Raw genomic sequence first — 27,684 nt, forward strand, 5'->3', positions numbered from 1 at the left:
AAATGTCTTGTTTAAAATTGAAACATTTTCTGTTTTTAATTAACATAGTTCTGTACTTGAATGAAAACCACATGAGACTTTTTTTGTAATTGTTTTGCCTTCCTGTATATGAGCTCATGCCAGATCAAGAAACATATGTTGTTTGTAACTTTTGTACATTTTTCAAACAATTGGCTGAAGTGAACATCTCGCTCAAACAAGGCTTTACATCAAAAGGTTTTAATTTGTAACTTATTTTCTTTAATAAAAAAAAACTGCATTTGATTCCAGTTTAGAACAGAAATAGAATGATAGCAGTCTTGCAAATAAAATCACTTAACACTGTTTCACTTCTCCAATTTAAATGAAGACATATAGATCAAACTTCAGGAGAAAATTATCTTTTTTATTCACAGTCATTAATTGGAAATATTAGGTTTGGAATCAAGTAGTACATTAATTCAAACAATGCCATTACTCCTCAAGAATCTTGCACTGGATTTAATAGCTAATACTCCATTATATCAACCCTTCACAACTGAAAATCAGTGGCTCAAACTGACTATATTGTCTGCACATGTCTTTGGAGAAACCTATTTACAAGTACCTGAGCAAGTTCCCAGCTCATATATATATATATATATATATATATATGAATATATTAATTAGGAGCAGGAATAAGCCATTTGGCCCTTTGATCCTGCTCCGCTATTTCATAACATCATGGCTGATCTGACTCTAACTTCACCTTCAGCCTACCTCCAATAACCTGTCATCCTGGATGTAAGTTGCTTGCTGAACTGAAAGGTTCATTTTCAGACCTTTCATCATGATACTAGGTCACATCATCAGTGAGCCTCTGGTGAAGCGTTAATGATATCATTTTTAGCAACACATCACCACAGGAACTGGCATCACCACAGGAAATGACATCACCAACCCAAGGAACACATAAACGCATAAATAGAAAGCGGGTCACTAAAACCAGCGCTTCACCAGAGCTCACTGATGATGTTAACTAGTGACAAAACGTCTGAAAAGGTACCTTGCCATTCAGCGAGCAAACTTACATCCAGAACCTCAACCTGAGCTACAAATCTTCTCAAAACTCGCTAAGCTGTCTTCCTTTTGCTGACCAAAAGTTTATCCCCCTCTGTCTTAAGAATTCAGAGAAAATTCTTCAAGGGATTGAATAAAAAAACTAATAAGAAAGATTTTACTTCCTTGGCATTCACAAGAGGTTCCACAGGATGAATTTAAGAATCTTTCCTAATTTGGAGGTGCCGGTTTTGGCCTGGGATGTACAAGGTTAAAAATCACACAACACCAGATTATAGTCCAACAGGTTTATATGGAAACACTAGCTTTTGGAACACTGCTCCTTCACCTGATGAAAGAGCAGCATTCTGAAAGCTAGTGCTTCTAAATAAATCTGTTGGACTTTAAGCTAGTGTTGTGTGATTTTTAACCTTCCAAATTTATTTTTCATGCATCAGTAAATTCCTGTTCTCTTAGTGAAACAGACCAAAGAACGGGCCAACAGACATCAAAATGGACATAACCAACAAAGACTATCTGCAAGACATTGGCAAAAAGTATGAATGACATTTAATAAAAAATAGATTGGGATGTTTTCAGTGACTGTAAATCCCTGTGCATAAAAACTCTTTCATTATAGAAACGATTACCTCTAACTTGCATGATTAATGCTGCTCAAGACCCACCAGTGATAGGTTAAGAGAACAATTTTCCACATGGACAACACAGTAAAAGTAGAAGAATTTTAACAAATTCCAAATAACCAGAACATATTATAGGTCTGATAATATGAGACATTGGGGGCTGTTGTGGGTAAAGGTGAATGATTCATTGTATGAATCCCAAGGTGGGAATTTTGATTCTTTGTCCAGCTCACAGATTCCACATTCTGATTCACAGTAGTGACATCATTGGTTTGACCTTCCCCAATTTCTCCAGATGCTGGTGCCTTTCTCAACAGCACCACTCTGTTCCACGAATCTATCCTCATTGCTGCTGGGTCCTAGACCCCTGCATGATATTGTCACTTGTTACCAAACTGCCACAGTTCTTATGCCAGTTAGAACTATCCCAAATTCTGATTCAATTAAACCCCTATTCCTCTTTCCAACTGAACCGCCCTTATTTCCTCCCATCTTGCTTTGACAGCCAAGAACCTGTGCTTCAACACTCATAAACCCTACACTGAGCTCTTACTGAACTTCTCTTGATGTTGCCACTTTTAGTATTATTTAACACAATAGTGCCTAATCTAAGGAATTTCTACCTCCTCTGCTTTTATCATTCTGCAGAAATATCCATCACTGTTATCACAGTCTAACATCACTGTCATGGTGCCAGTCCCAAGGAACTATGTGCCAAAATAGCTGGGGTACAAATGGGGGTTAAAATATTATGTATCAGTGTCTTTTGATTCACTGTTCACAGGAAAATGGCATAGAATTCCTAGAAAATCATGTGTTAAAATGAAAGTTATTGCAAATGAAGTGGTCTGATAACACATTTGTCCATTATGTAGAAATCATTCTTTCTTGGTACAAACAACATATTCTTTTTGAGCATTGCCAACGATATCCTGTAATTGTAATTTTAAAACAGTGGATCCAACACAACTTATCTATCCCACTTCCTCTCCCTGTCTTACACTCTCTCACTGAGATAATGCAATATAGATATCATCAGATGTACACAGCTAATTGACTTATGGTAAAATTTGCATCAATTTAGATTTCCTCTAATTAGCTGTCTGGTACGTAAAATTCTCAGTTGTAATTTGCCTGTTCGCAAATTTATTCACAAGGAGGGGTGAAATAAATTATTTAGAATACTTTCTGAAAATGTTTACATCCACTATTTTTCCACTCAGCTTCCTAACGACATGTGGATTTAAACTTAATTCTAATTCAAGTATGGATAAAGTCAACCTGAGTATTGTAAGATTTCAATCTTTTGTTAGAAATGCAGCATGTAAATGTGAAATCTAAGATTTATAAGTTATCCTGAGATCTTGAATTTAGCATAACCCCGAATGGTGCAGACCAGTTTTTGCTCCCAGTGCTTTGTTCTTGGCCCAAACTGACTTGCAACAACTTGCACAGATACAGCATATTCTATGTACTTTCGGTCTTCATCATGTCCATAGTTCTTCCTTGGGCCTTTCCTTGGGCCATGTCTGTTTGTGTTAAGTTTTCAGCACCACACATTACACTTCACAGGTATCGTTTGAGTTCTGCAAACAGCTTATGTACTTCACCAAAAAAAATGAAAGAACTGCAGATGCTGGGAATCTGAAACAAAAGCAGAAATTGCAATTCTGAAGAAGGGTCAGTGGCTCTGAAAGGTTAACTCTGATTTCTTTCCACAATGCTGCCAGACCTGCTAAGCTTTTCCAGCAATTTCTGTTTTTTGGTATGTACTTGGCCTATTTTTTAAGATTAATGGTGAGATCCTGGAAAATGTGGATGGCGTTTCATCTGTTGGGAGCTTCCTCCCCAGAAAGCTGGACATGGACAATGATACTCATCATTGTTTCCAATGTGCTACCTCAGCCTTTGGGTGTGTGAGGAAGAGTATTTTTGAATCATGCTGTCAAACTTGACATGGAGGTCATGGTTTACAAGGCAAACAGTGAACTCTGTACTTCTTTTAATATTGCAAACTCAAACAGCAGCGAGCACTTTGACAAACATGTATTATCAAAGGTGCCTGAGCAAAATTCTCCAGGTCTGATGGTAAGAAAGCCAGTCTCTGAAGCCTGAATGCCTCATCGCAAGTTGCATTTCAGCAGTTCCACTTCACTTGGTGGTGGCAGGAGGCTCCCAGGAGAACAATGAAAGTGTCCTTGAAGCATCTTATAAGAGATGGAACATTCATGTGGTCTGTGATCTATCAACACAAAAGAAGTTGTTCAGGGAGGCACCAAAGGAGCGAAACATGATGCAGTGAAGTGAAGGATTGTGTAGAGGTAACAGACTTCCAAGTTCCTCATGAATCTGCTCCTTCAAGTGCTGTGTGTGTTTACATGTTACAGGATGCAGAACAATAATAGCCATTTCAGAACCCATTGAACTTGTCCTTGATCCCAGGGAATGCTTCAAAATAAAAGTGATATCTATTCTTATATGTGCACCGAACATGTTAAATCCCACGTGTGGTGTTTTATTACAGATGCAAAACAAATTTAAAATGATGAATGCTTCTGAATTGCAGTCTGACAAGCAAAATTCAAGCCACCAAGTTAAATGTCATGTATAACTTGAAACTGTCATGATTTGGAGGAACCAGTGTTGAACTGGGGTATATAAAGTTAAAAATCACACAACACCAGGGTATAGTCCAACAGGTTTATTTGGAAGCACGAGCTTTTGGAGCGCTGCTCCTTCATCAATGGTTGTCCACTTGATGAAGGAGCAGCGCTCTGAAAGCTAGTGTTTCCAAATAAACCTGTTGGACTAAAACCTGGTGTTGTGTGATTTTTAACTTAAGACTGTGTGCTCTTTACCATATTACAGAAAACAGGTAAACTTCATAAAGATCTCTTGGCACTCTTTCAAAGCAAAGGTGAGTTATTCCTGGTGGTCTCAATAAACATCGCATAAAAACAGATTATCACATTGGTGTTCGTGGGAGTTTGTTAAGTGCAAATTAACTGCCGCGTTTCGTACATTTCAACAGTGACCACACTTTAAAAAAAACTACTTTATGTGTGTGAGAAACAATTTGTAGATGTTTTTGTGTTTTTATGTAATAGGTTACACTGTTACTGTGTGCATTTAAATGGCTGCCAGAATTAACGAGTCCAAAGAAGGAATAAAGAGAATAGTTGTTGAATAAAACCGCATTTAAAAATGTTCTAGCAAAAACTCCCAAAAGTTTTCTCAATGAATTCATCATCAACGGTCGAAATGAAAAAAAAACAGGAAATGCCGGAAATACTCAGCCGGTCAGACAGCATTTGTGGAAATTTAAGATAAAAGTTAACGCTTCAGGCCAACGAGCTTTGCTCAGAAACTTGAGTATTGTTTGAGTTTGGGTGAGAAGATGGGATTAGAACAGGAAGAGTTAAAATGCAAACCACATTCTCGAGTGACTATTTGAGATCGTTAAAATAACAAGTCTGCTTTTCATTTCATTGTACATGGGAATAATTCTAAATGACGGAAATATATACATGACTGTTTGCCAAACTCTGACGGGAAAATAATGAAGTATGATTGTTTGCAGTCCTATCCCTGAGTCATAATTTATACATGGTGCGAGGTTCTGTTGAGTTTCGCGTTGTCGTACTTCCTGTCGCCTGTCCCTTCCTGTAGGACAATCACTGCACGCCTTGTTGCGAGGTTGCATGCCAGGGGGGGGAGGCGGCTGCCCTGTGCATGTTGGGAAATGTAGTTTTAATGCGACCGGATTCCAGCTGAAACGTCAACAAAAGACTACAATTTCCGGCCTGTCCCGCGAGTCGAGTGCATGCGCAGATCGTGTGCGACTGTTAAATAGCGGCTGAGATTGAAGCGAGAGGTAAAGTGGAGATAAGGAAAACATTGTAAAAAAATCATTTGATAAAAAGTATTCAAAGCAGTATCCGATTCATAAGATGTGGAGACCATCATGGCCCCGAAAACAGTAGTTGGTCACAAGTGCTTCAATCGAGTTGTTGGGGTTAATCTCACGTTGTATTGGAATTATTTATGATGAAGTAAAAAATATTGTATAGTTGACCGAGGCCCCATGACAATGGCTTTAACCTGCCATTTCTTGCATTTTTATTATAATTTGAACGTTTTGTACCGATGTCAATATCTTAGGGCGCTACTGGCCTCTTTTTCAATGACAGTTCTTATCCAGGTTGACCATGGAGAGTAGTTGTCTGGGAAGGGTAATGGAAGGTGCCCATTGCTTGTGGCACCCATGCCTGGGGGAAGAGACAGGGCCACTCTGGAGGGGTTAGTGACAACAGCAGTGTTACTTCCATTGGAACCAAAAGGACCAAATGGGTTGTAAAATGCTCAGATTGAGCCATAATCATTGTGGCATGTTGGGTGACCGATAGGAATGGTATCAGGCTAATGAAAGATTATTGGCAAAGTAAGGGGCAATGAGATTTAATGTAAATGAGAAGGTGGGCTTACCTGTCACCATACAGTATTATCCTCTCAAAGATCTCGAGGTAAATATCTTGAATTTGATTTTTTTATTGGCTGTTCTCAATTCCTTTACTGTTCCTCAACACCACTGATGTATGTGAACAATTTCTGGTTTATGTTGGTTGAAAAGAGGAAATTGACCAAAATGAATTTTCTCAGAGCAGCTGTTGTCTTATTTTGTTGCTGCTGTAACTTGCTGGACTTTTCCCATGAATTCCGTGCAGGATGTAAACAAGGCATTAGTCTTCATTGTCAGGAAGCTACTGGAATGTATTTGTTGGGCAGAAAGCACAAAGTTGTCACGCTGAAGTCTGCAAACTCACTCCTCCCTGCTTTTATCTTGGGATTGGCTGATGATGATTTCCCATTTCTTTCAGTATGGATTTTCCTGTTGGAAGTGCACTGGAACAAGAGTGACAGTGTAATAGGAGCAATGACAGTGACTATTATTGTGACATTATTTTTTGACAGTGTAGTGGTGGTAGATATTTGTTAATCAATCTGTTCAGACATGATGTGACAAAATCCCCCATCCCCACCACAGCAGCTGGTCTTGGCCCACAGGTGGTAATGCTCTCACTGCATCGCGAGGTCCAGTCTCAGAACTCAGACATGGTGATCTTGGCATAATCACAGACTTCAGCTACATTGAAGTCACCAAGATGAAAGTAGAAAAAGAACAGTGCAATAGAATTAGTGTAAGATTCAATGTCACAATAATATGGACTTGATTCATGAAATATTCAGCTGGGAAGGAATCTTGTTAGGATTGTGTCAAAATCCCAGAGCATTTGCTGCAGAAGAAGATTTGCGTCAGATACCAAGTTTAGATACATGCCATAAAAATGTGTTGCTGGAAAAGCGCAGCAGGTCAGGCAGCATCAAAGGAGCAGGAGGATCGACGTTTCGGGCATAAACCCTTCTTCAGGAATGAGGAGGGTGTGCCAAGCTGGCTAAGATAAAAGGTAGGGAGGAGGGACTCGGGGGAGGGGCATTGGGAATACAATAGGTGGAAGGAGGTTAAGGTAAGGCTTTTCTCAGTCCCAACCCTCAGACTCAGCACCACCTTCTTGACCTGCAATCTTCTTCCTGACCTCTCCGCCCCCACCCCTCTCCGGCCTATCACCCACACCTTAACCTCCTTCCACCTATCATATTCCAAACACCCCTCCCCCAAGCCCCTCCTCCCTACCTTTTATCTTAGCCTGCTTGGCACACCCTCCTCATTCCTGAAGAAGAGCTTATGCCCGAAACGTTGATTCTCCTGCTCCTTTGATGCTGCCTGACCTGCTGCGCTTTTCCAGCAACACATTTTTAAGCTCTGATCTCCAGCATCTGCAGTCCTCACTTTCTCCTGGATACATGCCATGTCTGTCACACTTTGCAAAAGGCAACTCTTAAGAAGGGCTGATGCCCGAAACGTCGATTCTCCTGTTCCTTGGATGTTGCCTGACCTGCTGCGCTTTTCCAGCAACACATTTTCAGCCCTTTTTTCCAGTACTCCATTTTCAGTTGTTTCAATTCCCAATGATGACTTCTTTCCCAAAACAGGAATTTGGCCCTCACTTACTCTTACTTACCTTCCTCTGAACTTGTAGTACTCTATTAGATCCAACTGTAACATTCTAAACCAATCTGTATCTTACAGAGGCCATCTCTGTGACAGTTCCACCAATCTCTTGTTGAACTATAGCTTCAACAAATCATAGTGCATTAATGTTGTTGAACATCCCAAGGCATTTCAGAGGGAGTTATAAAAGAAAGAATGAAATTGAATTAAGCAGGGAGATATTTGGACAGATGACCAAAGATGCAAGTATTTGAGAATGGCTTGAAGGAAGAATATGAGGTAGAAAGGCAATGTTGTATGTGGAGGGTATGCCAGAGCATTGGGCCGAGGCTATCGAAGTGGAATAAATAAAATTGGAGATACACGAGGCCAGAATGAGAGGAGCACAGAGACCTCTTGACAACAGATCATGAACTCCGAGTTTCAAAGAGTGTCATTGATATTGTCTTTGTAAATGTTCTTTCTCTATCTTCCAAACTCAAATTCCCTCAAGTTGGAAAAGCCCACTTCTGCCTCAGCCCCAAAATATATTAAGGAGACACCTGTTTTTGGACCTATCATTTAATCCTGTTCTTCACTACGACACTTATTTCTTCGTTTTCCCACCATTACATACAGCTCTGTTGACATTATTTGCCAGTTGGGTCGCATTGCCCTAATTGTCTCCTTTACACCAAGTTTATCCAAACTTTTTCCACCTTTATGTATCACAAGGGTGCTCTGAGGACTCTTCTTCTTTGTTGAAAGGAGACCCAACTTTTCCTGAGCCACCATCATTCTGTTTAACTTGATTGACCCTGGTTCTCACATAGAACCACATTCTTGTATAAATCCATTCATTTTGTCTCAAAAAAGCTGTTGCTTAAGAATCCAGATGCATCCTTGAAGCTCCTGCATTTTTCAGCACACATGGAACTTCATCTAGTTTTACTTGGGTCATCTTCCTTATCTGTTTTCCCATAAATTTCACTTTTGTATTGGTGCTGTTTCCTCCTGTCTCCCCACACTGGAAAGTTTCATCAACTTTGGTCCAAAATTCCATTGTTTCTTCAACTTCTTGTGGTCAGTGTCTGACTATTACCTTCCCTCTTGAACTCATTTATCTCCGATTCTGGGGATAGGGTGATCAAAATAGTCTAGGTTTTGTCAGTCTCTTGCTGTACATTGATGTATTCTGATGACTGCACATTGTAAACCAATGTGTTGCATATCTCTTTTGTTTGATGTCTTTGTGAATATATATTCCTTTTCCTTTCAGCCTGTTTGACATGGTCCTTGACTGTGTCAATTCCATGTCCTAGAACTCTTCCCCACATCTTTGCTCTCTCCTCCCTGCCGGAATCACTGGAGAGTTTGTTTTAGTCTCAACTTTCACCCATCAGTCTCCATGTTTTCTGAATCATACTCAATTATTTTTTCAGTGTGATGCCATCAAAGGTATCTTCCTCTTATCTTTCAGTATGAACTTTATTCCTCAATCATCCTCCGCACCGTCTTCCTCCTCAGAATGCACCTTCATCTCCAAGTGCATAAAATATAACACCTGCCCCTTTTATATCCTCCATTCCCATCCCCTAGTGTATCAAGCACTCCTTTGGGTGAATCAGTGCTTTGTGTACTTCTTTTTCCCAAGTTGGCAAAATGTTTTTTATCCTCACGATATGATATTGAGGAAACCATATGTAGAGGTTCTGGTTTCCTATAATTTTAATTCCTTCCCTCCGACTTGGCCTCTTATCCTGTTTCAATGAACCTCAATGTCGCTTGAGAAACAGCATTACAGAAGCATTTTGATTAGATTAGATTAGATTCCCTACAGTGTGGAAACTTCTGCCCTTCAGCCCATCAAGTCCACACCGACCCTCCGTAGAGTAACCCACCCATTCCCATTTCCCTCTGACGAATGCACCTAATACTATGGGCAATTTAGTATGATGAATTCACCTGACCTGCAAATCTTTGGACTGTGGGAGGAAACTGGAGCACCCGGAGGAAACTCAAGCCAACTCAGCTGATTTGGCCAAGAATTTCGACGAATACAGTCCACTACTGGAGACTCTGGACCTCTGTCAAACCGATTGTGAGAATTGTTTTTGTTTTAGTTATGACAGCTTTGAGTCAGATGAATGCAAGGTTTTATTTCCTTTCCTGGTGAGGTCTGTCATGTGAAGGTGAGATTTCAGATTAGATTAGATACAGTGTGGAAACAGGCCCTTCGGCCCAACAAGTCCACACCGACCTGCCGAAGCGCAACCCACCCAGACCCCATTCTCCTACATTTACCCCTTCACCTAACACTACGGGCAATTTAGCATGGCCAATTCACCTAACCTGCACATTTTTGGACTGTGGGAGGAAACCGGAGCACCCAGAGGGAACCCACACAGATATGGAGAGAATGTCCAAACTCCACACAGGCAGTTGCCTGAGGTGGGAATTGAACCCAGGTCTCTGGTGCTGTGAGGAAGCAGTGCTAACCACTATGCCACCGTGGACTTGAATGTGATGAGAGTGTTTCCGGAGGTGTCAGGCGGTGAATATAGAAGGTCTCTTAATTGCGTGCTGGACCCATTGTCTATCCACAAATTGGCTTATGATTCCAGAATAAAGGACAGAAACATTTGGAAAGGAATATGTAATTGCAAATATCCAGTCTTTGAGTGTTCTGATGAAGTCTTTACATTAACCATTCCCCTGTCTTTTTTCCTTCAAGATAATAATGGAAGCACTAATGTATGCTTTGATTTTGGTTCACATTCCAGTTTTATTTGAGCAGTAAAGGAACGATTCTGTAGAATTTATGAATTTAAGGAGTGATCCGATTGATGTCTTCTAGATATTAACAGGAAAAGCCAGGATCGATTAAGATAAACTATTTCCAATGTTTGGGATTATAGAACAAGTAGGTATAGTTTGAGAAATAGGGCCATACTGTTCAGCAGAAATGTAAGGATCACTTAAGTATCCAAAGGTTACAAAGGTGGGTAGAGGTTTGGAACTTTAGACCACAAATGGCAGTTGATGCCAGATCAGTTGTTAATTTTAAATCAGAGATAGATTTTTGTTGAGCAGAGTTATTGAGGGAAATGGGCCAAAGGCAGATAATATGGAGTTAGACCACATATCAGTTATGATTTGGCTGAGTAGTGGAAAAGGCTCAAGAGGCTAAGTGGTCTACTCCTGTTCCTGTGTCGACTCTGATGACTATTGGAAAATTCAAACCTATCCTCAATGTTCAGAGTGACAAAAATTCTGATTTCACTGTCCACGACCCCTCCCTCCCAACCTATGGAGAGTATGGAAGTCCTTGAGCAAAGCATCTGTTTGTCCAGAAAAGCATACTTGATATTTGTCCCATCATTGAGGTCTTTTACTCAAAAGCTACAGAATATCTATTTCCTGTTGAGCGATTACATGTCTGGCTGTTGTTGTAAATAAAGGGCCATTGTCAATGAAAAGGTGTTCAATAGACTTAAGCCATGTCTTCTGCTTCTGAGAGTACACTCACTCCTCGTTATTCACTGATTTGTTACCTGTGAATTTGCAAACTTCTGCGGTCTGCCCCCACCCCAATTTTGTTACACATTGATTCTTCCAGTCTGATCACAAGGACCTTCATGGTACATCAAGGAGCTACATGGGTTCAGGATCCATGGTTTTTTCATTCTGTAGATAATCTGTGCCCCTGTCCCCCACTGCTAATAAGGATTTAGTGTAATCACATTGGCTGACCCCTGCTGGGAGGTTTGCATGGATCTTCTGTAAGGGCAAGACCTATCTTTTCTGCATTATTTTCTGCTCGCACTTTGGAGCTGTGCTCTCATATTGAATAACCATTTGACTGAAATACCCACACTGAGAGTAGCACTCATGTCACTCTACCCAAGAATGGATCTGAGTCCACTGGAACAAAAGAGAGCAAATAGCTGAGGAACGGGAATAATTTTGTGAGTTCATCCTTTTTTGCTGAGGTACACTGAGCAGAGGAAGCAAGGGTGGGTTAAAAAGATTTGTTGTTCAGTTCCAGTTTAGATTTTTTTTCTGCTTTTGTATTCCTCAGAAAGTTGTTCTCCAACTGCATCTCATTTATATTTTTGAAAGTATGAGCAATTTCTTGAAAATCTTTGCATACGAAGGAATCCTTCATTATTTTGGCACAGAATAACAAGTGCAAGAACCCAACCTGTGAAGCTTCGAACATCGTCAAACAAGTCTTTGGATGAGATTTTGTGGATTGAGGGCTGGCATACAAAGGGTAGAGTTTCTCACACATCAGCATCGAGGGTTCCCTTTGTGCAGCACACATCGAATTAAATGACTGCATTTTGTAATAAATTCATTGTCAGCTTCCTGTGCTGTACATGAGCTGGCCAGTGCTTATCGTCACTGCACATGCAACAGGAACTCCAGCACCTTCCTTAACGATACAACTGCTGAACAGGACAACGTCACTTTACACAGTCGACCACACTATATATAAGGATAAGTCTGCTTTCTCGTATGAGATTCAGGACTATTTGCCTGTGATGATGTTGTGCAAATTAGGCCGGGCGCCATTCCAGATGTTGGTTATTGTGCAGTTTTGGTTTTGCACAGCACTGTTCAACTACCACCCTGAACCCATAGCCAATTGTTGACTTTAGAAATTTAAAAGCTGAAGAGACTCCTTTTTCCGGCCATTTCAAAAGCACATGGTTTTAAAGCTACCCAGAATCCTGAGAAGAAGTGACAGCTATTGCCATAGGAACCTGTGAAAAACAATGGATGGGGACCAGCACTGTCGAACTGAGGTGAAGCAAAAGGTATGTGAAACAAGTGGGTGAGTTGGACTGAGACAGTACCTAGCTTGAGTTCACCTTTGTGTACAAGTATAGATTATATTTCATTGTAAAATTTTCTATTACTGTTTTATTACTTGTTTTGGCACAAAACTTGATCTTAACAAGATTACACCAACCGACACTGAGACTGTTGTGTGAACTACTGCTGTCATTAGTGCAGCCTGTAGTTTGTTCATCTTATGTGGTGAGCATGTCCCACCTGGCCCATATCCCTTCAAACCCTTACTATACATATGCCCATCCAGGTGCCTTTTAAATGTTGCAATTGTCCTTGCCTCCACCACTTCCTCTGGCAGCTCATTCCATGCACGTGAAACTTCCATTCCTCTGCATGAAAAAATTGCCTCTTAAGTCTCCTTTATATCTCTCCCCTCTTACCTTAAACAATGCCCTCTAGCTTTGGATCCCCCATCCCAGGGAAAAGACTTCGTCTATTTATCCTATCCATGCCCCTCATAATTTTGTCAACGTCTATAAGGTCTCCCCTCAGCCTCCAACGCTCCAGGGAAAAAAGCCCCAGCCTATTCAGCGTCTCCCTATAGCTCAAGTCCTCCAACCCTGGCAATGCCCTTGGAAATCTTTTCTGAATCCTTTCAAGTTTCACAGTTGCACGCAATCTTCCAACAGGGCCTAACCAATGTCATGTACAGTCGCAACATGACCTCCCAGTTCCCATACTCAACACTCTGACCAATAAATGAAAGCATACCAAATGCTGTCTTCACTGCGACTCCAAGAACTCTTTGTTCATCAACTCTCCCTAGGACCTTAGGATTAAGTGTATAAGTTCTGATAAGATTTGCTTTCCCAAAATGTAGCACCTTGCACTGATCTAAATTAAACTCCATCTTCTACTCATCAGCCCATTGGCCCATCTGACCAAGTAATCTGAGGTAACCTTGTTAGCAGTCCACTACACCTCTAATTTTGGTGTCATCTGCAAACTTACTAACTATACCTATGATGCTCACATCCAAATCATTTATATAAATGATGAAAAGTAGGGGATCCAACATCCAACAACCTTCCATCACGAGCCTCTTTCTTCTACCTTTGAGCCAGTTCTGCATCTAAATGGTTAGTTCTCCCTGTTTTCCATGAGATCAAACCTTGCTAACCAGTCTCCCATGGGGAACCTTGGCGAACGCCTTATTGACGTCCATATAGATCATGTCCACCACTCTGCTCTCATCAATCCTCTTTGTTACTTCTTCAAAAAACTTGATCAAGTTTGTGAGACATGATTTCCAATGCACAAAGCCATGTTGATTATCCCTAATCAGTCCTTGCCTTTCCAAATACATGTCCATCCTGTCCCTCAGGATTCCCTCCAACAACTTGCCCACCACAAGGTCAGGATCACCGGTCTATAGTTCCCTGGCTCGTCCTTACCACTTTTCTTATACAGTGGCACCATGTTAGCCAACCTCCAGTCTTCTGGCACCTCACCTGTGACTATCGATGATACAAATATCTCAGCAAGAGGCCCAGCAATCACTTCTCGAGCTTCCCACAGAGTTCTAGGGTACACCTGATCAGGTCCTGGGGATTTATTCACTTTTAAGTGTATCAAGACATCCAGCACTTATTCCTCTGTGATACGGACATTTTTCAAGATGTCACCATCGATTTCCCTGCATTCTATATTTTCCATATCCTTTTCTGCAGTAAATGCTAATGCAAAATACTTATTTAGTATCTTCCCCATCTCCAATGGCTCCACACAAAGGCCGCCTTGCTGATCTTTGAAGGGCCTTAGTCTCCCTAGTTACCCTTTTGTCTTTAATGTATTGGTGAAAACCCTTTGGATTCTTCTCAACTCTATTTGCCAAAGCTATCTCAAGTCCCCTTTTTGCTTGCCTGATTTCCCTCTTAACTGTACTCCTACTGCCTTAGTACTCTTCTAAGGATTCACTCAACCTCTCCTGCCGATACCTGACGTATGCTTCTTTTTTTTCTTTACCAAACCCTTAATTTCTTTAGTTATCCAGCATTCCCTACATTTACCAGCCTTTCCTTCACCCTAACAGGAATATACTTTCTCTGCACTCTTTTTATCTCATTTCTGAAGGCTTCCCAGTTTCCAGCCGTCCCTTTACCTGCGAACCTCTGCACTGAATCAACCTTTGAAAGTTCTTGCCTAATACTGTCAAAATTAGCCTGCTTCCAATTTAGAACTTCAACTTTTAGATCTGGTCTATCCTATTCCATCACGATTTAAAAACTAATAGAATTATGGTCGCTGGCCCCAAAGTGCTTCCCCACTGAGAGCTCAGTCACCTGCCCTGCCTTATCTCCCAAGAGCAGGTCACGTTTTACACCTTCTCAAGGAGGTACATCCACAAACTGAATCAGAAAATTTTCTTGTACACATTTAATAAATTCCTCTCCATCCAACCCCTTAGCACTATGGTAGTCCCAGTCCATGTTTGGAAAGTTAAAATCCCGAACCATAACCACCCTATTATTCTTCCAAGTAACTGAGATCTCCTTACAAATTTGTTTTTCAATTTCCCTCGGACTATTCGGGGGTCCATAATACAATCGCAATAAGGTGATCATCCCTTTCTTATTTCTCAGTTCCACTCAAATAACTTTCCTGGATGTATTTCCGAGAATATCCTCCCTCAGTACAGCTGCAATGCTATCCCTTATCAAATTGCCACTCCCCCTCCTCTCTTGTCCCCTTTTCTGTCCTTCCTGTAGCATTTGTATCCTGGAACATTGCGCTGCCAATTCCTGTCCATCCCTGAGCCATGTTTCTATAATTGCTATGATATCCCAGTTCTGTGTTCCTAACTATGCCCTGAGTTCATCTGCTTTCCCTGTTCGATCTCTTGCATTGAAATAAATGCAGTTTCATTTATTAGTCCTACCTTGTTGTCTACTTCGTTACTGCCAGCCCTGACTGTTTGACTTGCTTCTTTTCTCAACTGTACCAGTCTGAGATTGATCTCTGTCCTCACTATCTCCCTGGGTCCTACCCCCTGACCTTACTCGTTTAAATCCTCCTGAGCAGCTCTAGCAAGTCTCCCCTGCCAGTATATTAGTCCCCTTGCAATTCAGGCGCAGTCCATCCTCTTGTACAGGTCACTTCTGCCCCAGAAGAGATTCCAATGATCCAAAAATATGAATCCTTCTCCCATACACCAGTTCCTCAGCCTTTAATTCACTTATGCTATGTCATTGGTTCCAGTGTGTACAATGACCTCCTGTTGGGCACTCTCCCCCGTGAGAACATTCTGCACCCTCTCTGAGACATCCTTGATCCTGGCACCAGGAAAGCAACACACCATTCTGATTTTTCACTGCTGGCCACAGAAATGTCTGTCTGTGCCTCGGACTAGAGAGTCCCCTAACACAATGTATCTCTTGGAACCCGACATCGCCCTCATTACATTAGAGCCAGTCTCGATACCAGAAACCTAGCTGTTAGTGCTACATTTTCCTGAGAATCCATCACTCCCTACATTTTCCAAAACAGCATACTTGTTTGAAATGGGAATAGCTACAGAAGGCTCCTGTAATACCTGCCTATCTCTTTTGACTTGCCTGGAGTTAACCCATCGATGTAAGTATCTGAGACTTTTCTCCCTTCCTATAACTGCCATCCATCACACCCCCTTGCTCTTGTAAATTTCTCATTGCCTCTAACTGTTGCTTCAACCAATCCATTCAGTCTGATAGGATTTGCAACCAATGGCATTTATTGCAGATATAATCTTCAATAACATGTAACCCATCCCTAAACTCTCACGTCTGACAAGAAGAGCATATAACTTTACTAAGGGCCATTTTTGCTTCTTCCAATCTACAGACTCAGAAAATAGCACTGTCTTATTCTTCTACAAAACACTGCTCCGTGCTAACTTAATACATGTGGCTTATATTATTAAGTTCAATCAAGAGACATATCTCAAATAAAACATATAATCAAGAAAGAACCCACTCTACTCACTATTGTAGATTTAAAGCAAGACTATACTTAAAATATTCACTTATCTCTTTCTGTGCGGCAATCTCTCCCAAATAGGTTCCTCCAAGATCAGTTTGAATTTCACTGTCCGTTAATTTTTCTAGAGGCACTCCAATGTCCAGCGATACATGAATTCAACAGCAAAGGCAGTAACTGTGCAGGTTCACGACTGTATCAGTTAGCAGTGTGGGTTTCTCTCTCTCTGTCTCTCTCTCTCCCACCGCACTGACCTGACCATGTGCTGCCTTTATCTGTCCCCCTCTCCCCTTTAAATCTGCCTTTGTTTTGACTTTTTTTTCTTCCAAAGTTCCACAACAATGCAACAGCATATAACACATTAATTGCTGCTCCTGGAATTCGAGGAAATCTCCTTCAACATCTAAAATACCTCAGAAAAGCCTGTTACAGCTAGAATGTTTTCTCTTCCTCTATCTTAGCAGATCCATAAATTGTTGAGTTCAACTGTTGTAACTGTCAGTCTTTTCTGTGCAGGTGTTGAACATTCCTGGCATTGGAAATTGTGCTCCTGGGACTCTGCAAGAACAACATAGTTCCAGAAACGTAAGCATTTCAGTCATAGAAATGTGCAGCACGGAAACAGCCCCTTCAGTCTAACTCATCCGTGCCAACCAGATATCCTAACCTAATCTAGTCCCATTTGCCAGCACTTGGCCCATATCCCTCTCAACCCTTCCTATTCATATACCCATTCAGATGCCTTTTAAATGTTGTGATTGTACCAACCTCCACCATTTCCCCTGGCAGCTCATTCCATACACGCATCACCCTCAACATGAAAAAGTTGCCCCTTAGGTCCCTTGTAAATTTTTCCCCTGTCAACCCTAAACCTATGCCCTCTAGTTCTGGAATCCCCCATTCCAGGGACAAGACCTTGTCTATTTATCCTATCCATGCTCCTCATGATTTTGTGAGCCTCTATAAAGTCATGCCTCAGCTTCCGACTCTCCAGGGAAGACAGCCCCAGCCTTCTTAGCCTCTCTCTATAGCTCAAATCTTCCAAACCTGGCAACATCCTTGTAAATCTTTTCTGAACCCTTTCAAGTTTCACAACCTTTGAGCATTGCTGTCTGCCGGGGAGAGGATTTCAGTGAAAACATTTTTCATGAAAATTGTGAAAGAGGGAAAGGAAGAGACTTTATTATGATGCTATGGCTGTTGGACTTTCTCTTGGACTCTGAATATGCACTTGTTATCAGAAGATAGATATGCACCAACTTAGTAAATGATCTTTGTTTTAAAACAACTTTGTCTTGGGTTTTGCAATGAAAGTGTTAGTCATTGCTTAAACAGGAGCAAATGACTCAAACGTATCAGAAATAGTACATCGAAGCACTGAGGAAGCAAAGGCAAAAGATCTCCAAGTTTGAAACCAGAACTGAGATGTTACAGATATTAGGAAACAAAAGAGACTGTGTTTATTTTCTCAAATAAGTATAAAGGGGAAGATTGACCTCACAGAAGTATTTAAAAATTTGAAACAGGTTTGATGAGATTTATCCATATGTTTCTTCAGAACTCCAAAACCACAGGTCATAAATGTGATTGTCACCCATAAATTCTGAGGGAATCAAGTAGAAACATCTTCATCTCGACATTGACAAGACTGCAGAGCGTGCTGCCATGTGGATGAATCCAAAAGACGGCAAGAGAAATATGAGTGTGAAAGGAGCAGAAAGTTATACCATTTGGGTTTGTTTAAGTTAGCTGTTGGGAGGAGTTTTGTGTGGAATTTAAGCATATTCATAGCCAGTTGTATTGAATGGCTGTAAATTCAATATGAAACAATGTAACACCTCAGATATTTTCCTCTTGGTTCTAAATTTATTTACATGAATGCACACAAATAAAGAGGTTTGGAATGGGAGCTGAGTTGGCTGCATGGTCAGCTGCACCATCAATATGATGATGGCTGATCCCATTATGTTACATTCCTGCCTTCCCCTAATAAACTTGCTTACAAAGAATCCATCCACCTCTGCCGTAAAGATGTTTAAATATTTTGTTTCCACTGCTTTTTGAGGAAAAAACTCACAACTGCCTCTGAGAAAAAAGATTCTCCTCATCCCCATCTGAGATTCACACCCTATCATTTTTATCCCTTCATTTGATTGCCTTACAAGATCTCACATTGTTTCCAAATGGTACATGTTATATGTTGTACTCTGATATGTTTCAATCACGAAGCTGATTACTCTTCTGAACTCCATCAGATACAAGCCTAGCCTGTCTAGTCTTTCCTAGTAGCACAGCCTGCCCATTGCAGGTATTAGTCTGCTAATGTTTTTCTTAATTGCTTTCTTCTTTGCTTAGGTAAGGACACGAGTAATGTACACAGTACTCTATGTACTCTCACCAGTGTCCTGCACAAACTGAAGCATAATCTCCCTATTATTATACTTTGTTCCCTTTATGCTAAGTAATAATATTCTACTAGCTTTGCTAATTGCTTGCTGTACCTTTCTGCTAACTTTTGGTGAATCATGAACAAGAATGTCCAGATTTCTTTGCATCTCAGACCTCTGTAATTTGTTCTCATCAGAATGAACCACCATTCCTGTGTGTGCTCCTTGAAAAGATTTATGCGAAAAGGGTATTTATTGAAGAGTTGCTCCAAATTCCAAGGCCTCAGGCTAAAATAAGCAAATTTCTTGATCTAGTTTTATCTGGACTATCTATAGGATTCAACAAGAAGTCAGATAGCTTTGACCCTGATTGTGTGATCAAAGATGAAATTTTGTTGTGTGAACTTATGTGAATTGATTTCCACCCTGTGTTCTGGTCCTGACAAATTGGGAGGTCTTCTTCAAGCTTACTTCATTGAAAGTAAAATGCTCACTGTTTATCCCAACAGTAACAGAAGATTAATGAATTAATGAACTCTTTCTCTCTTTAGTATGGCAGCTTCCTCACCTCCCTGGGCAGGAATGTTTCTGCTTGTGCATGATGTTCTCTTTTGTGCTGCTTTTCAGGGTTTGCTGGGTATGTGTTTACGTCCACATGTGGCTGATGATGTTCGTAATGGGAATGAAGTGCTTAAATCTATGCCTGTGAGTAGCTAGAGCCTTGCAGATTCAGAATGAAATTATGACGGTTCATGGGATATGTGTTTGCATATATTTCGACATTCTTGCTAACATCAGGAGTTCTTCAAGGCTTTGGATTTAGGATTGCTAATACTTGTATTCCAGATTTCTGCATTGAAGAAAAATGGCCTTTTACATTCTCTTACGGCTGGAGTTGATGAAAAAAAGCATGAAGGTGAGTCTGTGGTTCTAAGGTTTGGATAGGATGTGCGTTTCAGTTTCTTTGAAGGTTAACTCCTGCCAAGTATCCTCTCCAGCCACGAATCAACTTGAATTGCACACTTCTTGGACATTGCAGGCCAAAAGGTTGATTTTTGGCTTTAATAATCAAAATGAAGGTTGGCAAATTGGTGTACTGGCAATGAAATGAATGAAAGGCATCTTGCTTAACTTAAAAATGTGCTGTGTATGTGAGCAGCGCAAATATAAAACATAAATACTTTTCCTGAAAGGTGTACATACATGGTGGAAAAAGAAAAAGCTTTGACTCTTTTGCAGCATTAAGTGTTCATGGTCAATGCAACAAAGTGGTTGTTGGAGCTGATAGGGCAGAAATATGTTTTGTGATGTAAGTTTCTAATTTATTAACATAATTTGTGAAATTAGTTTCTCAAGAATTTGTAAACAGGCTGTTGATTTTCAGTTCTGTCAATATGACTTGTATTAGTTTCAGGAATACTTTGTTTTTTAGCAGTGGGTCAAACAACAGTTCGAACAAATCATGTTATGTCAAATGGCCAGAGAAACTGCCTGATGCACTACTTGTTGGAGTGTTTCCTAAGATAATTTTTTATGACCTGGTTAGACGCAGGATCAGTTCAGAAGAAAACAGTTGCACTGTTTAGCAGCTGAGTAGTAGTCAAAGTAATTGAAGAAAACTTTGCATTTCATCTTAGAGTTCCTTTGGAACAGTCAGTAAGTGAGTTTGTGGCTGTGTGTCTCAGGTAGAGATAGTAACACAGAGAATCACATCTTGTATATGTTCAGAAGTTCACCGAAAGGAAATGCTTGCAATCACATGAAGGTTTGAGTTATACTATAATGGGGTTGACTGTCTCTAAAGCATATTGCTGGTAAAGAGGGTTGAATCTTTCTATTTGCTGTTTATGCAAAGATCTTTTCAAGTTGTCATAAAGCTTTGGTTTTGATTTTCTTGTATGTCCTAGACTTGACATTGTTTGTTATAAATGCAGTGTCTTGAGAATATATCTCATGAGTTATCACCACTCCAACCAAATTGAGAAAATAAAACTATGATCCACTAATCTGGTTTTCATTCTGGAATCGAATTTGTCTGAATCGTTGTATGTGGATTGAACTCACTCCGTTCTTGTCAGTCTGTACCATGCTGTGGCCTCTTACTTGACTGAATTTACCAAACCTGAGAAATGTAACTCAGTTTGGAGAAAATAAGTCTATTGGTTATTTTATCAAAGATTATAAAATGAAAAGTACATATTTTGTTTGTGTAGATAGTTTGTTTCAGCTGATTAGGTCAAGAAAAACCAGAATTCATCATCTCAAATTATGAAAATTCATAACTCACCGAGATTCAGGAATATAGTCTTTTTTTCTCCCCCAGAGAAAAATGGAACCACTGGAACATGGTTCCACTGTGCATGCTGAACAACTTGTTTCTTTAAATGAGAATTGGACTGGTGGAGAGAAAAGCAAAATAAGATAGACACCTCGGAGAATCAGTGAGCCAAAGATGGGTTTCTGCACTAGCTTTGATTGTCTAAAGGGATCCTAGAATTTTCCAGATGCTTCCTCCTAATTGTGCAAGTTTGTATCTGGTTTCTCATCGAATCTTATATGGATTTTGGGTAGGCTGGGATGCAAATATTGTGATGTGTGAGCTGTTAGAGCTCTGCCTGAGTGGAACCATTAATTCTTTACGTGACTGTCTATCTCTTATATTTGTGTGTTTGTTGTTGCGACTAGAATAACTCATCAGAGATTTGATGCACATAAAGTATATGGCTGGATGTAGACGAGTAAAAGTTGTTTGGGCAAGAGTAGAACATAGAACATAGAACAGTACAGCGCAGTACAGACCCTTTGGCCCTCAATGTTGTGCTGACCTTTTATCCGACTCTAAGATCAGACTAACCTCCATACCCTTCATTGTACCATCTTCCATGTGCCTATCCAAGAGTCGCTTAAGTGTCCCTCACGTATCGGACTCTACAACCAGTGCTGGCTGTGCATTTCATGCACCTACCATTCTCTGAGTAAAGAACCTACCTCTGACGTCTCCCCTAAACCTTCCTCCAATCACCTTAAAATTATACCCCCTCATGATGGCCATTACCGTCATGAGAAAAAGTCTCTGTCTATCCCCTCTATTGATGCCTCTCATCATCTTATATACCTGTGTCAAGTCACCTTTCATCTTTCTTCACTCCAATGAGAAAAGCCCTAAGTCCCTTGATCTTTCTTCAAAAGACATGCCCTCCAGTCCAGGCGGCATCCTGGTAAATCTCCTCAACACCTTCACTAAAGCTTTCACATCCTTCCTACACTAAGGTGACCAGAATACAATTTTCCAAGTGTAGTCTAACCAGGGCTCTATAGAATTGCAGCATAACCTCATGGCTGTTAAACTCAATCTCCCTGCTAATGAAAGCGAACACACCATATGTCTTCTTGACAAACCTATCAACTTGGGTGGCAACTTTTGAGGGATCGATGAACATGAACCCCAAAATCCTCTGTTCCTCCACACTGCCAAGAAACTTGCCTTTAACCCTGTATTCTGCATTCAAATTCAACCTTCCAAAGTGAATCACTTCACACTTTTCCAGGTTGAACTCCATTTGCCACTTATCAGCCCAGTTCTGCATCCTGTCAATGTCCCTTGGTAACCTACAACAACCCTCCACACTATATACCGCTCCACCAACCTTTGAGTCATTGGCAGTCTTACCAGCCCACCCTTCCACTTCCTCATCTCAGTCATTTGTAAAAGTCACTCAGAGTAGAGGTCCCAGAACTGGTCCCTGCGGAACACCACTGGTCACCAAGTCCAGACTGAATACTTTGAGTCTACCATCACCACCTGTCTTCTATGGACCAGCCAGTTCTGTATTGAGACAGTCAGATTTTCCCATATCCCATGCTCCCTTACTTTCTGAATGAGTTTACCCTGGGGAACCTTATCAAACATCTTGCTAAAATCCATGTACATCGCATCCACTGATCTACCTTGGTCAACGTGCTTTGTCACATCCTCAAATAATTCAATAAGGCTTGTGAGGCATGACCTGCTCCTCAGAACATCATGCTGACTCTCTCCAATCAAACTATGATTTTCCAAGAAATCATAAAAACTGTCTCTCAGAGTCCTCTCCAATACTTTACCCACCACAGGCGTGAGACTGACTGCTTTGTAATTCCCAGGATTATCTCTGTTCCCTTTCTTGAACAAGGGAATAACATTTGCCTCCCTCCCATCATCTGGCACTACTCCGGTAGACAGTGAGGACACAAAGATCATTGCCAAAGTTGCAGGAATCTCTTCCCGAACTTCCTGCGCTTCCCATAGTAACCTAGTGTATATTGTTATGAACCAGGCTAGACCCCTTAAAACATTTCAAGAAGGTAGCCTAGACCCTAGCTTTGCTAGTTGTTTTAAGTCGGTGTAACACGGACATTCCGGGAATCGTGCAGCAGGTCAACCCACTTGGTTTTAAAAAGAGCAGAATTTTTTTACAAGATTACCAAATGAAACACCAACAAAAGAGAACAGAATACCATATCCGAAAACCCAGCAGACTATCCCAATTTAATGATGCTGTTTCAAATCCTTGCGACAATCCCCTTAAACACCCCTTGGCAAAAAGATAAAGTCAAACACAAGTTCTGACAAGGAGAGATGTCAGAGAGAGAGTACCTGCTTCTTTGGGTCCAGCAGCTTTTTTCACGCTACTGCTGAAAACCAACCCAAAACAGAGAAAGGCTGAACTGGCAGAACTGGACACTCAGTTGTACATTGTACAAGTGTTTTTTTAACTTGAAAGTCTTCTGTTTGAGGCAGGATCTGTTATCTGTAGTCAAATTGGCCCGAAAACCCTTCAACCCCAGACTTTTCGGGTCTGTGTCATTTACAATGTCTCTGCAGAGAAAAACAAGGCTAGCATAATCTTGTTAAAGGAGCAGCTTCATCACAATATCCTGTCTGGCCCATGGGATTTATCTGTTATGATAGTTTCAAAATTTTCAGCATATCCTCCTTCTTAACATCAACCTGTTCGAGCATATCAGTCTGTTTCACGTTGTTCTCAGAAACACCGAGGTCCCTCTCAGTAGTGAATACTGAAGCAAAGTATTCATTAAGGACCTCCCCAACCTCCTCTGTCTCTAGGCACAAATTCCCTCCACTGTCCCTGGTCTGCCCACCCTCACTCTGGCCATCCTCTTGTTCCTCACACAAGCATAGAACGCCTTCGAGTTTTCTTTAATCCTTCCTGCTAAAGCTTTTTCATGCCCCCTTCTAGCTCTGGTTCCAATTCCCCCAGCCAAACTAGCTTAAACCCTCCTAAAGAGCTGTGGTAAACCACCCGCCCAGGATACCGGTGTCCCTCTCGTTCAGGTGCAATCCATCCTTCTTGTATACATGTTCCCTTCCCCAGAATGTACCCCAATGATGCACATATCTAAAGCCCTCCCTCCTACACCAGCCTTGCAGCCACGTGTTCATCTGCAGTCACTTTTTATTCCTAGTCTCACGTGCACGTGGCACTGGTAGCAATCCTGAGATTACTACTCTGCTTGTCCTGCCTTTGAGCTTCCAACCTAATTCCTTAAAGTATTTTGAAGTGCTATGATTTCTACTTTATTGTACTTCATTAGATGATAACAGGAGGATAAAATAAAATTGCAATCTTGAAATTATTAATCTCTGAAAATAAGCCACTGGTGCATGGACAAGGCATATAATCTGAAGCAGCAAGAGTACAAAGGGAAGGTTTTCAACTGTGAAAGGAAGGAGTTTGTATACATAAATGGAACATTAATGGAACTTTTTTTGTCATTACTTTTGCAGTGACTTTGGAGGTGCTGCAGGCAGAAGCAGAGTGGGAGGCTTTGGAAACAGTTCACAGAGGTGAGAAATTTATATTTAAAGTTCTTGCTGTTTAAATCAGATCGTAACTAGTTACTGTTTCTGCCAATCCTGAATCATTGACAGTTGGTTGGAGTTTAATTATTTTTACTTAGCACGTTTACTGAGAACTACCTATTTCATTTAGATCCCACAACTTGTTTTGACTTGCTTTCACTATGATTAAACAGACACTGTGATCTCAGGTCATTATTTGACAGATGTGGCACACAGCCAGTCATGTTTCACCTCACATATTGCGATGCTGAAAAAAAGAGGAACCTTGACCTGTTTGTATGTAATGATAAGGGAGCAAGCAACTTCAGACCTTGTAATGTGTCAAGAAACGTGATTAATTAAGAATGTCACCATGATGTATCCTAAGTCAAGAGTGACCATAGCTTGATTCAATTTCATTCTCAGTTTGAAGGTAAGAAATTGACTTAAGAAACTTGAATCTTATCCTTGAAATTGCCTTTATTTAAGTGAATGAAGACAGAATTGGCTCAAGTGATTGGGAAAGTAAGTTAATAGCTAAGGCAATTCAGAAGTAGTGGTAGGCATTTCAGGTGATATTTCATAACTCCCAACAAAGTTATATTCCATTGAGAGAGAGAGAGAGAGAGAGAGAGAGACTCTACAAAAAGGATGCACCATTTGAAGCTAACTAAGAAGGGTAACAATAGTCTGAAATTAAAAAAATCAATGCGAGTATTAGTGCTAGGCTAGATAATTTGGGAAGATTTCAGAAATAGGGAAAGATGAGTTAAAAAAATCGACCAAGTCATTAATGTATCACAATGGCCTTACTCCATTTAAAAGAACTGACCAGCATTTTGTTGAGTGAAACTGGACTCTATGTATGTGCAGATTGTTCTTGCTGAACCAAATGATCCTTAATACCAGTGGCATGAATATTTTCTGTTTTGCACATTTTTTTTGAGAAAGCTGACATTACGCATGTGGACCACAAAAAGAAAGTGAATTCAGAGAAAACAAACGGCCAGCTCACAAATGCTGAGAATTTGCAGAAAACATTCAGGCTAGACATACGAACAAGTGATTCATTGGCTCAAAATATCTCAGTGTTGCCTGGGATACAGATACAGATATTCCAGCTTCATACCCTTGGAGAGTGACAAGGTTTTGTCTCATTTGTAAATGATCAATCCTCAGTCCTGAGACTGTGCCTCCATCTTTTAGGTTCTTCAAACATGGGAAACAACCTCTGGTTGTCTTATCTGGACAGTTATGATTATGTTGTCTTCTGAATGTTGCCATACCCTCTACCCCGATTCCTCCATGAATAATATTTTCTAACAATAACATTGCAGAATGTATGTTATCTCTTTTTCGGTTGCGTATGTTTCCTGATCCTCAAGGACCCTTGCAAATGCAACACCTGTGCCGGAGAAGTTAGGCAATACAGGCCACTGATGACAATGTTAATAGCAAGCAAACAAAATGCTGTATGGCTGGTCTCACAACGACTCCCTGTTGAATTTTCCTCTTTAAATGAAAACATTGGGTCTTTGATTAGATCCTCAGTGGAGTGGCACTTAAAACTCCATTGTGCCACTGAATGGTATTGTGCACAGTTGATCTCAACGACAGTACCATTTTATTTTTCTGGCTTTCCCCTGAAAAGGATTAATTTAGGTGCTGTGACACGTTATTTGTGTGATGTTACAAATATTTTACAGATTTTGCGATCTAGATGTATACAGTTTAATGAGTGGTAAATGAAATATAATGTGGGAAGTTTGTATTTACTTGGGCAGAAAATCAGAAAAGTAGAACTTTTTTTTCAAAAGCTTGAATTTGGAAATGTTGCTGTTCAGAGAGACTTAGATAAAATCATACAAGGAGCAGAAAGTTAGCATGTAGATGCAGCAAGCAGGAAAGCAATGGTAGATTGGTCTTGATCAAATGGGGTTTGATGATAAGATTAAGTGTCCATTGCCATGGACAAAACTAGATGGAAGCAGATTTTTGAAACCCAATGACAACAGAATTTAGAGGTGAAGTAACAGCAGTAAAAAGAACAAACCAAAGATTCGAACTAATAACATAACTAGATATTCCACGTGACAATAAATGCCCTGTTCACTTACAAATTCTGAATCAGCTATCAGGGAAGACAATAATCCTCACCTGCAAAGAATAACTACTATGCAGGATAAAGGAAGTCTTGATTTGAAGAGTTTGATGAGACCAAAGCTGGAGTACTGTGAGGATTGTGATCATAGCCCAGTCCAACATACAAACCAGCATCCCATCCATTACCTTCATCTATATTTCCTGCTGCATTCGGAAAGCACCCAACATAATTAAAGACCCCTCAGTTATATTCTGTTTCATTCTCTTTCATCTGGCAAAAAATGAAAAAGTTTATGCATACAAATGAATTCAAGAATGGCTTCTTTCCTGTTGTTAGCAGAGTATTGAATGGACCTCTTTAATGTTAATGCTGATTTCTCTCTGCACCTTATCGGCAGTTGGAAGATGGTATCCTGAACTTTTTTGTTACCGTGATGCACTTGTGTCGTACAATCTGCCTGTGAAGTGCAGAAGACAACACTTTTCTCTGTACCTTGGACATGTGGCAATGATAAATCAAATTTTGGGTTCCACCATGCAGGATGGATATATTTTGAGAGGAGATTGCACACTGAAGGTTCGCAAGGTTACTTCTTGTGATGAAATGTTGAGAGGCTGAATGTATTTGACCTCTATTCACTGAAGTTTAGAAGAATGAAAGGTGATCACTTTGCAACGAATGAGTCTCTGAAGGAACTTGATAGGACAAACATTGAAGGGTTGTTGGCTGGGTATCAAGAACACTTGGAGAGTAAGGGATTAATCATTTAGCACTGAAATGAAACATGTAAACTGAAAGGCTGGAAATCTTGGAAATTTTCTCTTCCA

The 27,684-nt window shown here is 40.5% G+C and overlaps 1 protein-coding gene across 7 annotated transcripts in view; it reads left to right on the forward strand.

Moving 5' to 3' along the window:
• Positions 1-5,468: 5,468 nt before the first annotated feature.
• The window catches only part of elmod3 (ELMO/CED-12 domain containing 3), a 43,682-nt gene continuing 21,466 nt past the window's right edge, over positions 5,469-27,684 (forward strand). For 3 of the 7 annotated variants that reach the window (XM_072554045.1, XM_072554049.1, XM_072554048.1), the window contains exons 1-6: positions 5,469-5,535; positions 11,792-12,533; positions 17,041-17,109; positions 19,539-19,616; positions 19,758-19,827; positions 24,700-24,759. In XM_072554045.1, coding sequence (XP_072410146.1) covers positions 12,492-12,533; positions 17,041-17,109; positions 19,539-19,616; positions 19,758-19,827; positions 24,700-24,759 — 319 coding nt within the window. In that variant the 5' untranslated portion in view covers positions 5,469-5,535; positions 11,792-12,491. Of the gene's footprint in view, positions 5,536-5,601; positions 6,185-9,000; positions 9,812-11,791; positions 12,534-17,040; positions 17,110-19,538; positions 19,617-19,757; positions 19,828-24,699; positions 24,760-27,684 lie in introns of those variants that run through there. The other 4 variants (XM_072554047.1, XM_072554046.1, XM_072554052.1 and 1 more) reach the window with 4 other exon arrangements.

Source organism: Chiloscyllium punctatum, chromosome 35, assembly GCF_047496795.1.
Source record: "Chiloscyllium punctatum isolate Juve2018m chromosome 35, sChiPun1.3, whole genome shotgun sequence".
Taxonomy (NCBI): Eukaryota; Metazoa; Chordata; class Chondrichthyes; order Orectolobiformes; family Hemiscylliidae; genus Chiloscyllium; species Chiloscyllium punctatum.